The sequence below is a fragment of the Capra hircus genome, chromosome 11 (assembly GCF_001704415.2).
Source record: "Capra hircus breed San Clemente chromosome 11, ASM170441v1, whole genome shotgun sequence".
Classification (NCBI taxonomy): domain Eukaryota; kingdom Metazoa; phylum Chordata; class Mammalia; order Artiodactyla; family Bovidae; genus Capra; species Capra hircus.
This window is the reverse complement of record NC_030818.1, coordinates 283,772-300,843: the sequence shown is the minus strand read 5'-3', so window position 1 is coordinate 300,843 and position 17,072 is coordinate 283,772. Positions and strand designations below refer to the sequence as shown.

Genomic DNA, 17,072 nt, shown 5'->3' with positions numbered 1-17,072 from the left:
TGGAGGGAAAGATGGGGTACAAGGACTCAGAAGAAAGAGCTGATAGGTTTTCTAAAGATTTGGAATGATCGTTTCTTATATCTCTCCACCAAAAAATGCCGTAAAATCTGCACCGTCTGTGTGTGACTTTGGAGTTGGGTTGATATTGGAGTGGGAATTGGGGGTTAAGAATAAAGGGCATGCTCAAATAGCCTCAAGACAATAGCAGAATTCCTCAGGTTACATAATGAAACGCAGATTTTTTTTTTTTTTAATTAAGTGTCTCATCTTCTAAAGCAGGATTTGGGAAATGTTCTCTTTAAAGGGTCAGATTCTATATATTTCAGGTTGTTTTTGTATATTATGTGAAACAACTGCGAAAAAAAAGGATCAGGAATTAAAGTGGTTCTGAGAGAGGAAAAGCTACTTTTCTTTTTGGTTAAATGTAAATTATAAGGATTATAATGTTAGGTTCAGTTCAGTTGCTCAGTCGTGTCTGACTCTTTGTGACCCCATGAATCACAGGCCTCCCTGTCCATCACCAACTCCCGGAGTTCACCCAAACTCATGTCCATTTAGTCGGCGATGCCATCCAGCCATTTCATCCTCTGTCGTCCCCTTCTCCTCCTGCCCCCAATCCCTCCCAGCATCAGGGTCTTTCCCAATGAGTCAACTCTTAGCATGAGGTGGCCAAAGTATTGGAGTTTCAGCCTCAGTATCAGTCCTTCCAATGAACACCCAGGACTGATCTCCTTCAGAATGGACTGGTTGGATCTCCTTGCAGTCCAAGGGACTCTCAAGAGTCTTCTCCAACACCACAGTTCAAAAGCATTAATTCTTCGGTGCTCAGCTTTCTTCACAGTCCAACTCTCACATCCATACATGACCACTGGAAAAACCATAGCCTTGACTAGACAGACCTTTGTTGGCGAAGTAATATCTCTGCTTTGTAATATGCTGTGTAGGTTGGTCATAACTTTCCTTCCAAAAAGTAAGCGTCTTTTAATTTCATGGCTTCAATCACCATCTGCAGTGATTTTGGAGCCCAAAAAAATAAAGTCTGGCACTGTTTCGAAGATGATGATTTATTTGCTCTGTTACCTGCCACGGTGAGAACACTTATTTCAGGCGTTTTTCATCAGGTTCCCAGTTGTTGCTCAAGTAAGTAGCATGAGTAACGCACTGGTGGGAAATTTAGGGTGTGACCCAAAAGGAAGCAGGTACTTCCGCTCGGTGCAGAGGAAGGGCCGTGCACACTGGATGTGTGGATACCCCAAGCCTAACATTCCTACTACCTTACTCACGCCTGGTCCACGATTTTTACTCTCCATTTAGGTCAAGGAAGTTGAGCCGCTGAGTCATGGCTCAGTCAGGATTTTTAACACCTCCGGTTCAGCACATCTGTATCAAATCGAGCAGCTGCAGGCTCTGGCGAATTACAGCATCGGCGTGTCCTGCATGAATGAAGTCGGCTGGTCTGCAATAAGCCCTTGGATTCTGGCCAGCACAACTGAAGGAGGTAATTCCTGGGGTTCAGAAATGAATATTGTGCCGGATGGCATGTGATGATATAAATCCTTCCTGATGGGCTGGTTCAGACTTTAACTTTTGTTTGTGCGGCTTTTGTCTCCGGAAGAGAATTTTAGGGAGATGACCAGTGAAAATGGGAAAGATGTTTCCTTCCATATAGTAAGCCCCCTACATACAAACCTTTTAAGTTTTGAGTTTTCACAGATGCAGACTTGCATGTGGTTGCAGCAAGGAACCGGAACCTGTGCTATCAGTGTCGCAGCTTGCCCTCCGTCTCCTGTTGCCGACGATCCTTCAGCTCTGCCATCTCCCACCTCCTCTCCCTCCTTCAGGCAGTAACTCTTCTGCCTGTTCACTGGATGTTGACCCCTGTGTGCCAGCCGTTGTACTGTACTACTGAACTTTTTAAAACACAAAAAAATGTTTTATTTTTGGTTTGCTTTTTTATGTATTATTTGTATGAAAAGAATTATTGTAGGGTAAGCGAGTTAGAGAAGGTGAGGTTTGGAAAAAGAATGAGACCGGCACTTTACAGAAACAGATCACCTTCAATGAGGCGAGAAGGGGCAGCAGTCAGATTGGTGAGCTGCTGCACCAACCCAGGAAAAGAGTGAGTATGTATCAGCATGTATGTGGAAGGCTACTGTCTTAAGGGGGCCTGTTCTCTAAGGTTGATTGGAGTAGTTATCTCTTAAACGGCTGGGGCAAGGAATTCTAGAGATCAGCCAGAGGCTGGGACCGGCTAGGAGCTGGGCGTAATCAATCTTAATGTCCATTTTTTCCTTCCGGTGAGAGAGTTCTTTGTTTTGCATAGAACGGTGGGGAGGACCCCACGGGGAGTTTTAGCTCCAGCCTATTTTGAGCTGTGTAACTTTCCTTCAGTTTTAAACCTATTACAGTATAGTACTATATAGCCAATTGTGTTAGTTGGGTACCTAGGCTAACTTTGTTGGACTTACAAACAAATTTTTATAAACGCCCTTTCGGAAAAAGAACTCGGTGGTATGTAGGGGACTTCCTGTATTTAAAAACAGTTTAGTGACAAACCTTATACTCCCTATGTATCAGTGATGTTTTCTTTTATATAGGAAAATATTAATAGTAGCACACTCTTTATAGCATATATTAATTAAAACATAACTGCTTCCCAGGTGGCACTAGTGAGAACCTGCCTGCCAATGCAGGAGATGTAAGAGATGCCCTTTAGTCCCCCTGTTGGGAAGATCCCCTGGAGAAGGAAATGGCAGCCCACTCCAGTATTCTTTTCTGGACAATCCCATGGACAGAGGATCCTGGCAGACTGTGGTCCACTGGGTCACAAAAAGTCAGACACGACTGAAGTGTCTTAGCATGAAGCATATATGAAAGTTATTACTCATAGCATTAAAGTCAAGAAACTAATAAATATGAAGGCAGCAAATGTTCAAGAAGCACCTACTATGTGTCAGTGACCATCTTAGGTACTTTATGTCCATTATTTCATTAGCTCCTCATAGCAACCATATGAAGTAGGTACTGTTGGTTCTATGTTATTTTCTCATAGCAAATTTTATTTGCATCTGTAAACTTTCTGTGTACTGCTTTTGATTTCCAAGATCTTACATTTTTTTCTATGAACATTGAGGTGAATATTGTATTATAGTTATGTTAGATTTCAGTTGTGCAGTTTCTGGTATTTCTCAGTTTAGAGTTCTGGATTGCTTAGAGTCTTTCCTGCCCTGAACTCCTGCCTTAACCTAATCAGTGCTCTAATTTTCATACAGACTGTGGGTAAGGTCTAGATCACAAATTGTTAGGGCTTAATCCTTGCACAGATGAAACTAGTGCCAAGGTTGTAAAATATCTTAAATGAGGAAGAAAAACCTTTGAGAATGATTTTTATCTGCTGTTTCATTTTTATTCAGCTCAAAATATTAACACTTTCTGGTTTCTGTTTTGATTTCTTCTTTGAGCTATTAGTTATTTAGGTGTCTAATGTAATTTCGAAAATATTTAAGGGGTTTCCCAGAGATCTTTGTATGACTGACTTCTAATTTCATTCTCCTGGGGTCAAAGAACACAATTTGTGTTGCTTGAATCCTTCAGTATTTATCACGACTCGTTTCATGGTCCAGAACATGGTGTACCCTGATAAATGTTCAGTGTGCATGTGAAGAGAATGTGCATCCTGCTCTGATCTGATGGTTTCTGTTGTTGTTCAGTTGCTCAGTCATGTCCAGCTCTTTGTGACCTCATGGACTGCAGCACTCCAGGATTCCCTATCCATCAGCATCTCCCAGAGTTTGCTCAAACTCATGTCCGTTGAAACGGTGATGCCATCCAACCATCTCATCCTCTGTTGCCCCTTCTCCTCCTGACTTCATTCTTTCCCAGCTTCAGGGTCTTTTCCAATGAGTCAGTTCTTTGTATCAGGTGGCCAAAATATTGGAGCTTCAGCTTCAGCATCAGTCCTTCCAAGTGAATATTCAGGGTTGATTTCCTTTAGGGTTGACTGGTTTGATCTCCTTGCAGTCCAAGGGATGCTCAAGAGTCTTCTCCAGCACCACAGTTTGAAAATATCAATTCTTCAGTGCTCAGCCTTCTTTATGGTCCAACTCTCACATCTGAACATGAATACTGGAAAAAGCATAGCTTTGACCGTATGGACCTTTGTCAGCCAGATGATATCTGTGCTTTTTAATATGCTATCTAGGTTTGTCATAGATGGAGTGCTCTATAAACGTCAACTTGGTCAGGTTTGTGGGTAGTGTTTTTCGAACCGTATTCTTAATGACTTTCTGCTTCCTTTTTCTATCAGTCATGTAGACAAGTGCATTAAAGTCTGCAATTACGATTGTGAATTCACCTATTTCTATTTGCAGGTCTAGCAGTCCAGATATTCTAAAGTGCTGTTGTTGCTTTTTTTAAATTGGGGACCCAACTATTTTCTTATTTATTTATTTGACTGTGCTGGGTCTCCATTGCAGCAGGTGGGATCTTTAGTTGTGGCATGTGGGATCCAGTTCCCTGACCAGGGGTTGAATCTAGGCCCCCTGCATTGGGCATATGGAGTCTTAGCCACTGGACCACGAGAGAAATCCCTGAAGTTCTGTTATTTTTGGCATAAATGTTTAATATTACTGTGCTTTCTGAATAAATTGGCCACTTTACCATTATGAAATGATTTTCTTTATTTTGGGTATTAACAGTATTATCTGTGAAATCTATTTTATCTGATATTCATATAGGCATTTTAGCTCTCTTTTGATTACATGGTGTATCATTTATTCATACTTATTTTAACTAATTTGGATCTTTATATTTGATGTGTGTTTCATGTCAGGAGTAGTTTACTTCACAATTGTTGCCTTTGAATTGGGCTAGTCAGCCCAGTGAAATGTATGGTATCATTCACACAGATTGCTGTGTTGCTGTCTGGTCACTCTACGTCGTGTCTGACTCTTTTGTGACCCCATGGACTGTAGCCCGCCCAGCTTCTCTTTCCGTGGGATTTCCCAGGCAAGAATGCTGGAAAGCGTTACCATTGCCTTTCCATCTCCTGCATGGGCGGGTAGGGGTTTTTTTGTGTGTGTTTTTTAAATCTCTGTGGCACCAGAGGAGCCCATGCATAGATTTACACCTACCAAATTTTCTATTGGTTCTGTCTATAACTTCATCCACTTTCTTCTTTTGGATTCGTTGAATGTTTTTTGTTTCATGTGCATTTCTCCGTGGCTCCTCATCCTTCTCCCCTTTTCCTTTTGTAGCCCCATCAGTAGCACCTCTGAACGTCACCATGTTCCTGAATGAGTCCAGCAACAAGGTGGCCATTAGGTGGATCAAGCCTCCCACTAAGCGGCAGGACGGGGATCTCGTGGGCTATCACATCTCTCATGTCTGGCAGAGTGCGGAGACATCCGTAAGTCTGAACTGTGACAGGGTGCTCTTGTCTCCGTGCATCTGTTGACGTATACTGCTTTAGGAACTTTGTTTTTGTAGTGAAAAGACCTGATATTCCTGGGTTAGGCAAGGCACCTTCCAGCGGGAGATAAACAGTGTTAAAATTGCTGGCTTGCTTAGTTATTCAGTCGTGTCCAGCTGTCTGTGACCCTATGGACCATAGCCCACCAGGCACCTCTCTTTATGGGACTTTTCTGGCAAGAATACTGCAGTGGGTTGCCGTGTCCTCCTCCAGGGGGTCTTCCTGACCCAGGGATGGAACCTGGGTCTCCTGCATTGCAGAAAGGATTCTTTACCATCTGAGCCACCAGCTGCTGGAGATGAAGAAGAACGCTGAAGGGAAGCTCTCCCTCAGAGGAGCCTAGAACCTCCGTCTGAACTGAAGCTTGAAATGAACTCTGTGTCCATCACTTAGGTTCCCTAATCTGCCTTCATTTCCAAAGAGCAAGAGTTCGACACAGCTTCCCCTGAAAACTGTCCTTTCATTTTCATTTTAAGAAAATTGTTATTGGGACTTCCCTTGTGGTCCAGTGGTTAAGACTCTGCCCTTCCCATGCAGGGGGCACTGGGTTGATCCCTGTTTGAGGATCTAAGATCCAGCATATCACAGGGCACCACCAAAAAATAAAAACAGAAAAAAGGGGGATGAATATGTACACGGGGAAGTCTGCTCAGTGCTGTGTGGCAGCCTGGATGGGAGGGGGGTTTGTGGGAGAATGGATGCATGTGTATGTATGGCTGAGCCCCTTTGCTGTCCACCTGCAGCTGTCACAACGCTGTTCATCATCTGTACTCCAGTATGAAGTAAAAAGTTTTAAAAAGAGAAAACTGTTACCAAAGCTGCATTTTCTTCATGCAAGGTGATGGAATTGGATATTTTGGAAGATATTCCAACTTACTACTCTAGTGAAGTTTTTTTTTTTTTTTTTCGGTATAGAATTTCAGAACTTTCTTGAAGTAGTCTTTGGGTGGGTTTACAGTTTGCTGAAAACTGTAATAACCCACCAAAGTGTTCAAAGTTTGTACCTTCATTACCTTACAACTGTTGTGTCGCTTCACACTAAGAAACTCCTGATATTTATTATATGGACGTTTTCTGTATCTTATATATATATACACACTTGGCTGTGCTGGGTCTTAGTTACTGCATGTGGGATCTAGTTCCCTTATCAGGGATCAAACTTGGGTCGCCCGCTTTGGAAGCATGGAGTCTTAGCCACTGGACCACCAGGGAAGTCCCCGTTTTCCGTATCTTGATGAAGATTTCAACATTTTTTTGTTCTCTGTTTCTTGCTATCCCTTGCCTTCTAAATCAAAGCTTAAAATATAAAGGTCAGGATCAAGTAAAATTTGTTCTCCTTTAAGTTGGAACTGTGCCTTCCTCATCTTTGCACCATCTGAACACGGGACCTTGAACTTGCTTTGTAGGCAAGACACTACGGACTTCATGCATGGTCTTGCCTGACATCTAAACCAGAAGAATTTCTCTCTGTGAAGGGGACAGCCTTTTGATGAACGTGGACTAGTATTTCTTGTGCCATTCCCGTGAAGTATCTGTAGACCTGTGAGAATTCAGTGAGAAGACAAGTTTATAAATATGCTGCATATTATAAGCCCTTCTTCAAGACCCATAGTATATACTGGCAAGCTCAAGGCTCTCCAGTGTTCTACAGGAGATAAATCTGTTTGCCTTTGACTTGGACACAGAGTCAGACCCGACTTAGTGACTGAACAACAACAGCCTTTAACTGGTAATTGCCTGAACCATAGAGACTCACACAAAATTTATTTCCTGTGCCAGAGAACATCATGATAGTTGAGGTTTGGAAGCAAAGGAGAAAGCACTCTGCTGCTGCTAAGTCGCGTCAGTCGTGTCCCACTCTGTGCGACCCCATAGACGGCAGCCCACCAGGCTCCCCCATCCCTGGGATTCTCCAGGCAAGAACACTGGAGTGGGTTGCCATTTCCTTCTCCAGTGCATGATAGTGCAAAGTGAAAGTGAAGTCACTCAGTCGTGTCCGACTCTTCGCGCCCCCATGGACTGCAGCCTACCAGGCTCCTCCATCCATGGGACTTTCGAGGCAAGAGTACTGGAGTGGGGTGCCATCGCCCTCTCCGAGAAAGCACTGTATAAGCACTTAATTCTGTTTTGTTTTTTTTTTTCAAGCATCTTCTCCGCATTCCCTCCCCCGTGTTTTATTGGCTCAAGTAGCACACCAGTGGCTTTAAAACAAGATAAATAAGTAAGGCCAGATTGTTTTAAATGGAGCACATTTTCTCTGGAAGAGAAAGTGTCAGTGCCTTCCTAAATGTTGGTTTTAGTCACACCTCTTAGAATTGGAAAGAACGGGAGCCCACCATGCTGGTGTAAGGACAATGGGAGGTGGTCAATGTCAAGGTTCAGAGCAGCTCCTGGGCAGTGCTCTGTGGGGATTGAGGGTGGGGGTCTTGAGTAGATAGTCTTGTTTTTTCTTCATGTGCTTTTTTCTCAGAAAAGTTAAACGTTCATCTACTGTGTTCCCACAGTTTCAGAAAAGAGAGCAATGCAGCCACTGGGATAGTGGAGCATTAATTTTTCGTCGCATGCAGTAATGACGCCATGCAGTGATGCAGTGGTGCGATGTCCTAACTCAGTGTAACTTTTCATTACATTTTTAAAAATTTATTTTTAACTGGAGGATAATTGCTTTACAATATTGTGTTGATTTCTGCCGTACATCAACATGAATCAGCCATAGGTATACATATGTCCCCTGCTTTCTGAGCCTCCCTCCCACCTCCCACCCCATCCCACCCCTGTAGGTTGTCACAGAGCTCCTCCTCCTTTTTTTTTTTTTTTTTTTTTAATTTGACTGCGCCGGGTCTTAGTTGCAATAGGTGGGATCTAGTTCTATCCCATTCAGGGATGGAGCCCGGGCGCCCTGCATTGCGATGTGGAATTGTAGCCACTGGACCACCAAGAAGACAGCCTTGCTCTTCCCTTCAAGTGCATCCGCCACATGCTCCTCTGCTTTCAGAGGTTCCTTGAGCCCTCCTGCACGGCTCCAGTAAGCCAAGACTCCCAAGGCCTGAGGATGCTGCCAGCGCATCCTGCATCCCTGCCTCCCTTTTGCCTCCCTTAGCTGTGACCTGAGTGAGGAAGGGATGTGGTGGAAACACAGCCACTGCCCCTGGGATGTGGGTGGGACCATTTTCCTTAGAAGAACTCCTCTTGGAAGGACAAGGCCCCTGGTGCCTCAGTATTTCACTTCCTTTCCTTTCCTGTCTGCCCCCCCAGAAAGAGCTCTTGGAAGAAGTTGGCCAGAACCGCAGCCTTGCTCAGCTTTCTGTTCAAGCGCACAATGCCACATGCACCGTAAGGATTGCTGCCGTCACCAAAGGGGGTGTGGGGCCCTTCAGTGACCCGGTGAAGATCTTCATCCCTGCACGCGGTGAGAGCTGGTGCCAGATCGGCTAATGGGAGTATCAGTCCAGGCGACACGTGGGTTGCCAGAGAGCAGCTGGTGGGATGGGCAGCTTGTTTAAGAATGAAAAATAGGGGCTTCCCTGGTGTCCAGTGGTTAAGACCCCGAGCTTCCACTGCAGGGCACAGGGTTCCACCCCTGGTTGGGAAACTAAGGTCCCACATGTTGAGTGGCTCCTCCAAAAAACAAAAACCAGAATGAAAAAGACCAAAAGGAAATTCTACAGTGATGAAGATAGTTGACAGGATAATACGCTTCACAGAGCTGCTGGTTCCCATGAGTCTGCCCACTGTCACTCTCTAGGGTAATAACGTCCTAGGAAGTTTCAGCCTTTCAGAACCCAGAGTCCGACTGGACTTACCAAACAGCTGTTGTGGCTTTTACTGTGGTATAGATTTGCAGTGTTGTGTTTCTGCTGTACAAGGTGAATCAGATGTACATGTATATATGTATATGTGCCTGTGTATGCTTATTCAGTTGTGTCCGACTCTTTGCGACCCCATGGACTATAGCCCGCCAGTCTCCTCCGTCCATAGAATTCTCCAGGCAAGAACACTGCAGTGGGTTGCCATTCCCTTCTCCAGGGAATCTTTCTGACTCAGGGGTCAAACCTGTGTCTCCTGCATTGGCAGGCAGATTCTTTACCGCTGAGCCACCTGGGAGGTCTTTTTAGATTCTGTTCACGCCTTTTCAGATTCTTGTCCCATACGGATTATTGCAGGGTATTGAGGAGAGTTCCCTGTGCTCTGTGTAGGTTCTCATTAGTTATCTATTTTATATATAGTACTGAATTTAGTTCATTTTTTATTATGGAGAATAATTGCTTCACAGCATTGTATTAGTTTCTGTGTACAGCAAAATGAATCAGCCATATAAACACACACGCCCCCTCCCTCCCGAGCCTCCCTCCCACCCCACTATCCCCCTGCTCCAGGTCATCACAGAGCACCGAGCTGAGCTCCGTGCAGCAGCTTCCCACTAGCTGCTTCACGCGTGGCAGTGCGCGCATGTGGTGCTGCTTTCTCCATTCGGCCTGGCCTCCCTCCGTGTCCACGTGCTCCTTCTCGACACCTTCCTCTCCTGTTCCTGCCCTGCAAACAGGCTCATCTGTACCGTTTTTCTGCATTCCATTTTTATGAGTTAATATACCATATTTGTTTTTCTCTTTCTGACTGCTGAATTTAGTTAGAATGATGGCTGAATTTTGGATTAATCAGGGTGGCTAATCCTCAGCTCTTTATAATTAGCACTGTTTATTTGCTGGTGTTTGTTATAAGCAGTCCAGCTTGCCCTGTGATGAGTCATTCAAGCCTTGGGTAATGTGCTTCATAACTGGGTGAAGAACATGATGGGTACAGAGCATGAAGCATTTCCTATAGAGACATCTTTAGACAGTGCTGGCTCACCCAGCTAAATGCTCAGCCCTGCATGTTGGCCTCTGCATATTGTTGGAGTGGGCTTTGGCAAGGTGACACTATGGTGCCTCGAGGGGCCCAAATACTGTGTTTGCTCACATAGACCAGGGAAGCCGCCTTCTTCTGACTCTGACCTGCCCTAAGTTGTTTGGTAGTGAACCACTGTCATCAGCTCCCCACAGACATCTACATGAATACGATTTGTACGTTTACAAAGTTCTTGCCAAATATGGCCTTTGTACCTATAGCAGACAAGACTTGGGAGCAGACCACTGAGTTCCCATCTCTCTGTCCCAGTGACCCTCAAACCTGCTCTCCCTTGTAGTGCTGAATTTAACCCTTATTTCAGCTCCTACAGACCATAGGCTCTGTCCCTAGGGAACATTAGTCACCTATGATGGGGACTCAGGGTATGTCTGCCTGAAGAAATTCAGGGATGATTCTGATTCTAAAGGCACAGGTTAAAAATCAGAGCTAAACACAAGACATAGAAAACATACAGTTACCAAAGGGGAAAGGGGGTGGGGGAGGGATAAATTAGGAGTTTAGGATTAGCAAATAAAATAGACAGTAGCACAGGGAACTATATTCAAAATCTTGTAATAAACCATAATGGAAAAGAATGCGTAAAAGAATACATACACATACGTGTGTGTGTGTGTGTGTGTGTGTGTGTGTGTGTGTGTATACAGGGCTTCCCAGGTGGCTCAGCGTAAAGAATCCACTTGGCAAGGAGACATGGGTTTGATCCTGGGGTCGGGAAGATCCCCTGGAGTAGGAAATGGCAACCCACTCCAGTATTTTGCCTGGGAAATCCCATGGACAGAGGAGCCTGGTGGGCTACAGAGCAGGGGATCACAAAGCATCAGTCGGCCACGACTGAGTGACTGAGCACGCAGACACACACACACGTGTAACTGAATCACTTTTCTGTACACCAGAAACTAACACAGTATTAGAAATCAATTATACTTCAGTTTAAGAAAAAAAATCAGAGTTTAAGATGACAGACTTTTCCTTGTCATACATAATAACTATAAAAGGCTTTGCTGTCCTAGCAGGCCTGCCTTTGCAAAGTTCTAATCTTCATATATTTCAGTTACTACAGTTTAGGTAAATCACAGCCATTCCCAACAGTACAGTTCAAAGTTAAGTTACCAGCATGTATCAACAGTGATTGTGTGTTCGTCTCCAGCAGCTCTGCAGTACGCAAATCAGTCCACAAGCAACAGGTGTATCTTGGTTGTGACCAGTCGGGTCACTTCTCTCCAAGTCTGTCTGTGGTTGGTTGGTCACCATGCTTTCCTTAGTCTGTTCACACACATCTAAGAGGCACAGAGCTGGGCTACTTCCTTTCTCCCAGGGGCAAAACTCACATGACATTTCACAAAGGAAGATATTTGAAAGACGGAGCTGGTGAACAAAGGTGAAAGTGCAGAGAAGCAAGGAAAGGAGATGATGTTGGAAGTAGAGTTTGAATTGAACGTGTGTGGAGTTATGGAAGAAGTCGCTGACCAGGGCATGTTGCTGCTGCTACCATTTGGTCCATGAGATGAGTAGCCATTGCGTCGGATGGTCTTAGCCACATGAGTGAAATGGCTGTGCTAAAAAGGAGGAGGATGTCCCGGCGGAAGCTACGCTGGCCACAGTCTTCTCAAGTGTGCTGCCCTGCCTCCCCCGTACTGGTGTACTGCACTGAGAAAATGCAGAGCACGACCTCCTGAATGAGGAGCACATACCAGACACGTGGGGTCTGGTTAATTAACTGGGGGCAGGCAGTTAATTCCCTCTGCATCTGAGCCCCACCGTTGGGGAAGTGAAAACTCTGAGGTCATTTTAATGGGCAGTTTCAATACCCCCACACAAAGGAAGTAGAGTCACAAGATTGATTTACAAATCCCAGATGTGGGGGTGGGTGAGGGGGTGAGAGAGCCAGAGGAAGGGCAGTCCTCTGTCCCAGGTCACAGCAGGTGGTAGAGGGCGGGTAGCAAATGCCTGTACTTAACTTTTCAAAGGCTCTCTAAGTGGTTATTTTAAAAGGTGCCCCAGGAAAAGCAAAGTGGGAACTTGCAGCAAGACTTCTAAGTTCAGATCCTTATCAAAATGTCCACGCTCTGCTGTAAGAGGGATTGTCATACTGTCAAACGCCCCAGGAGTAACTCAAAATAGCTGTTTTCTCATCACAACATTTAAGGAACTCACAGAGGTATTTTACAGCGTTGAAAGTGCAGAGGATGAAACACTGGAAGCTGATCCAAACTTGGAAAGGAGTTTGACATTCACCAGAGCATGGAAAATATTAATACACTCTCTCTATATCCCAAGCTGTGTAACTGGAACCTGGCAAGCACTGTGCAAACTACTCTTGATACATTTTTTTAAAACAACAACAAAAAGCATTTTGATTCTCAATATTTCTAGTGTTTTAGAGTATACCAGTTAAATATTAGTTTTACTATTTTTCAGGTGGCCCAGTGCTAAAGAACGTGCCTGCCAGTGCAAAAGATACAGGAGGTATCAGTCCAATCGCTGGGTCAGGAGAATCCCTGGAGAAGGACATGGCAGCCCACTCCAGTATTCTTGCCTGGAGAATCCCATGGACAGAGGAGCATGGCGGGCTATAGTCCATGGGGTCACAGAGAGTCGGACACGGCTGAGCACCTGAACATGCTTACTATTTTTTCAGTTTCCTATACATTTATAACTGACTTGAATAGAGTTTCCCTGATATTGTAAATCGACTATCCCGAATCCCACGGAGATGTTTGAATGTATTCCATTTGTATTTTACCAGGTTCGATAGACTTTGCTCCCTCATCTACCCCAGCACCTGGCAACACAGATCCTGTGCTCATAATCCTTGGCTGCGTTTGTGGATTTGTTTTGATTGGGTTGGTTTTATACATTTCTCTGGCCATCAGGAAAAGAATCCAGGAGACAAAGTTTGGGTAAGTTTCTCAGTTTAAAATGTTTTGCTCAGTGGTGTTGATGAAGTTGCCATGTGAAGTGATATTGCCTCTTCTGCTGGCCTTGCTCCTGTATCCAGCTTGGTCCCTGTCTTATGCACCTCTTGGAGGCAGGCTGCTTCTTTAATTAGGCCAGTGTCACAAAGGCAGCCAATAGTGAAAGTTTTTTACTTGTTTCAAAGTCTCTTCCTGGTACTCTTCTTTCTTGTTTTTCTTCAGGAAGAAACTTAACATTTTTTAGGGCATTAAATGTTGTGAAGTATTTTGATCCTCATTTCAAGATACATTAAAGTCAAAGTGCTAGAATGACGTCCCATCCATAATAGCATGAGAATAATAATGTTCCTAAGAAGAAACCCAATATATGTACAAAAGCTTTGTGGAAAAATTTATTAAACTTTATTGACATTACAGAAGAAAACTCAAATAAATGGAAAGATGTGTACCATGTTCATGGATGGGAAGGCTCAGCTTTGTCAAGAGATCATTTTCCCCCAAGTTGACCATAAATTCAATTCAATCACCATCTAAATTGCTACAGGGTTGTCAATAAAAGCTGATTTGAAAATGTATCTTGAGGACGAAATGAGCAGAGAGAATCATGACAGTTTTGAAATATATAAAAATTTGGGTGGAGAAGGCTAGTCCTACTAAGTATAACCTTATGACCCAGCAATCCCACTTCTGGGCATACACACCGAGGAAACCAGAATTGAAAGAGACACATGTACTCCAATGTTCATCGCAGCACTGTTTACAATAGCCAGGACATGGAAACAACCTAGATGTCCATCAGCAGATGAATGGATAAGAAAGCTGTGGTACATATACACAATGGAGTATTACTCAGCCGTTAAAAAGAATTCATTTGAATCAGTTCTGATGAGATGGGTGAAACTGGAGCCAATTATACAGAGTGAAGTAAGCCAGAAAGAAAAACACCAATACAGTATACTAACACATATATATGGAATTTAGGAAGATGGCAATGACGACCCTGTATGCAAGACAGGAAAAAAGACACAGATGTGTATACCAGACTTTTGGACTCAGAGGGAGAGGGAGAGGGTGGGATGATTTGGGAGAATGGGAATTATAACATGTATACTGTCATGTAAGAATTGAATCGCCAGTCCATGTCTGACATAGGGTGCAGCTTGCTTGGGGCTGGTGCATGGGGATGACCCAGAGAGATGTTGTGGGGAGGGAGGTGGGAGGGGGGTTCATGTTTGGGAACGCATGTAAGAATTGAAGATTTTAAAATTTAAAAAAAATAAAAAATTTAAAAAAAAAAAAACAAACATGTTTAGTGATTGGGACAGAGAGGTATTGTTACATATAGAGAAAGCTCAGTCTGTGGACATCACAGGGCGCCCATATCAGGTGGGAGTAGAATAAACATGAAGATTCTATTTCACATCTTTGCAGGAAGGAAAGAATATGAAAAAAAATACACACAGCCTGTTCTATGCATTGAATGCAGAGAGCTGAGCAGGACAGACATGAGGCTGTTAAGAAGTCTGGCAGTTAAGAAGTGCAGAATAAAATACTCCAAGTGAAAATATTTCTATCAGCTAGGTCTCCACTACCTCATGGTTCCACAGAAGCTAAAAGTTTACCACCAGAACAGATATATGTGAATCAGATAAGGTCTTATCTGATTCAACCTTAGCTTGAATAACTTGGTACTGTTTGAGGTTGAATGTTCTAGAACTTCCCAGAGTGCAGTTATGAAGTACAGCAAATATATTAACAAAATTACAGGACTGCTTCAAATATTTCAGAATAAAATTATCAGGAACCATTACCAGGAACCATTGAGCAGAAGCTGTAAACAAGTGATAGGTTGATCATAAATTATTTTTATACTAAAGTCAGTTTCCATGGGTTTTCACTGGAAACCCCTAGATTCATTTGTTCATTCATTTGTACAAGCACCTTTCATTTATTCATTTTTAATGAAAATATATTTATTTCCTACTTATAAAATTAATATTCTTATAGTTTTTTTGTTGTTAAAAAATCAAATTATATAGAATAGTTGAAAGTAGACAGTGAGACTCGTCTGTAACTCCTTGGTTGATCCGCCATGGTCTCAGTTGCTATTTTGGCATAAATCCTTCCAAATTGTTTGCCTTGCATATAAATATATTATTTTTAATGTGTTTTCTATTTTAAAATAATCTATATACATAAGAAAAAGTGAGGTTAAGTCTATAATCTAGACTCACTGATTCATAATACTTTCATACCAATTAGGCTAAAGCAGTGACTAAATGGATTTTTAAAAATAGGCTTTATTTTTTAGGGAAGTTTTGTAATTACCAAAAAATTGAGAAGGCAGTATAGAAACTTTTCATGTACATCACATCCAGGATCCCCTGTTATTAACATTTTAGGTTAGTTATATTTGCTACAATTAGTCGAACAGTATGAATACATTATCACTAACTAAAGTCCACGCTCTATTCAGATTTCCTCCGTTTGCACCTGCTGTCCCTCTCTATTCTGGGGTCCTGTCCGGGACACCACACTACATTTTGTGGTCATATCTCCTTGGGCTGCATAAGCTTCCCAGACTTTCCTTGTTTTCGATGAACTTGATCGTTTTCAGGAGTACTGGCCAGATATTTTGTAGGATACTCTCTGTTAGAATTTGTATGGTATTCTCGCCATGATTGGACTCGGGTGGTGGACTACTGAAAGGAAGACCACAGAGGCAGAGCACCGTCCTCATCCTGTTACATCAAGGATACACAGTCAGTGTGATTTCACTGTTGATGTTGATCCTGATCACCTAGCGGAGGCGGTATCTGCCTAGTTTCTCTGCCATAGTTATTTGTTTCTCCCTTTTTATACTGGGCTCTTTGGAAGCAAGTCAGTGCTTGCAGCTCACATTTACAGGGTGAGGAGTTAACACTCCCCCCATCTCTTACAGACAGAAAGTGTTAGTCATTGTCAGTCATGTCTGACTCTTTGCAACCCCATGGACTGTATCCCACCAGGCTCCTTTGTCCAAGGGATTTCCCAGACAAGAATACTGGAGTCAGTTGCCATTTCCTTCTCCAAGGTATCTTCCCAATCCAGGGATGGAACCTGGATCTCCAGTATTTCAGGCGGATTCTTTACCGTCTGAACCTCCAGGGAAGCCCTAAAATACAGAGTATGTATATGAAATATTTGGAATTCTTCTGCACAGGAGACTTGCTTCTCTTCCCCTCTTTATTCATTTATACACACACATATACATGTATATACACAAGCATGTATATATGTATCAATTTGGACTCATGGATATTCCTTTTATACTTGGGGTTATAATCCAACACAACTTCATTGTGTTGCTCAAATTGTTACAGCTTTGGCTATTGGGAGCTTATCAGTTGTTCTAAACTCTCCATGGTTCCTAGACAGAGTCCTAAAATGGATCTAAGGAAGAAGCTTGTTTCTCCTGGTGGGAAATGTTTCTGGCCTAGAAGAGCCCTCTTGACAGGCAGCAGCCTAGTAGCATCTCATGGACTCAGTCCCAGCCTGGGTAGCTCTCTGTTTCTAGTCTGAGATGTCCGTTATCTAATTCACCCAGGAGCGCCTTCACAGAGGAGGATTCAGAATTGGTCATCAGCTACATGGCAAAGCAGTCCTTCTGCCGGCGAGCCATCGAACTCACCTGTAAGTTGACTTTCATATCTTTCTTTTGGCAAAAGCCACGATTATTGAGGGGCTTCCCTGATATCCAGTGATTTAGACTCCATGCTTCCAATGTAGAGGATGAGGGTTCA

General features: G+C 43.4%; 1 protein-coding gene across 1 annotated transcript in view; it reads left to right on the top strand.

Moving 5' to 3' along the window:
- Nucleotides 1-17,072, top strand: part of MERTK (MER proto-oncogene, tyrosine kinase) — a 121,347-nt gene that overhangs the window by 79,736 nt on the left and 24,539 nt on the right. The window contains exons 7-11 of the mRNA XM_018054803.1: nt 1,315-1,498; nt 5,256-5,407; nt 8,726-8,879; nt 13,122-13,275; nt 16,877-16,962. Of these exons, the coding sequence (XP_017910292.1) occupies nt 1,315-1,498; nt 5,256-5,407; nt 8,726-8,879; nt 13,122-13,275; nt 16,877-16,962 (730 nt within the window). The remainder of the gene's footprint in view (nt 1-1,314; nt 1,499-5,255; nt 5,408-8,725; nt 8,880-13,121; nt 13,276-16,876; nt 16,963-17,072) is intronic.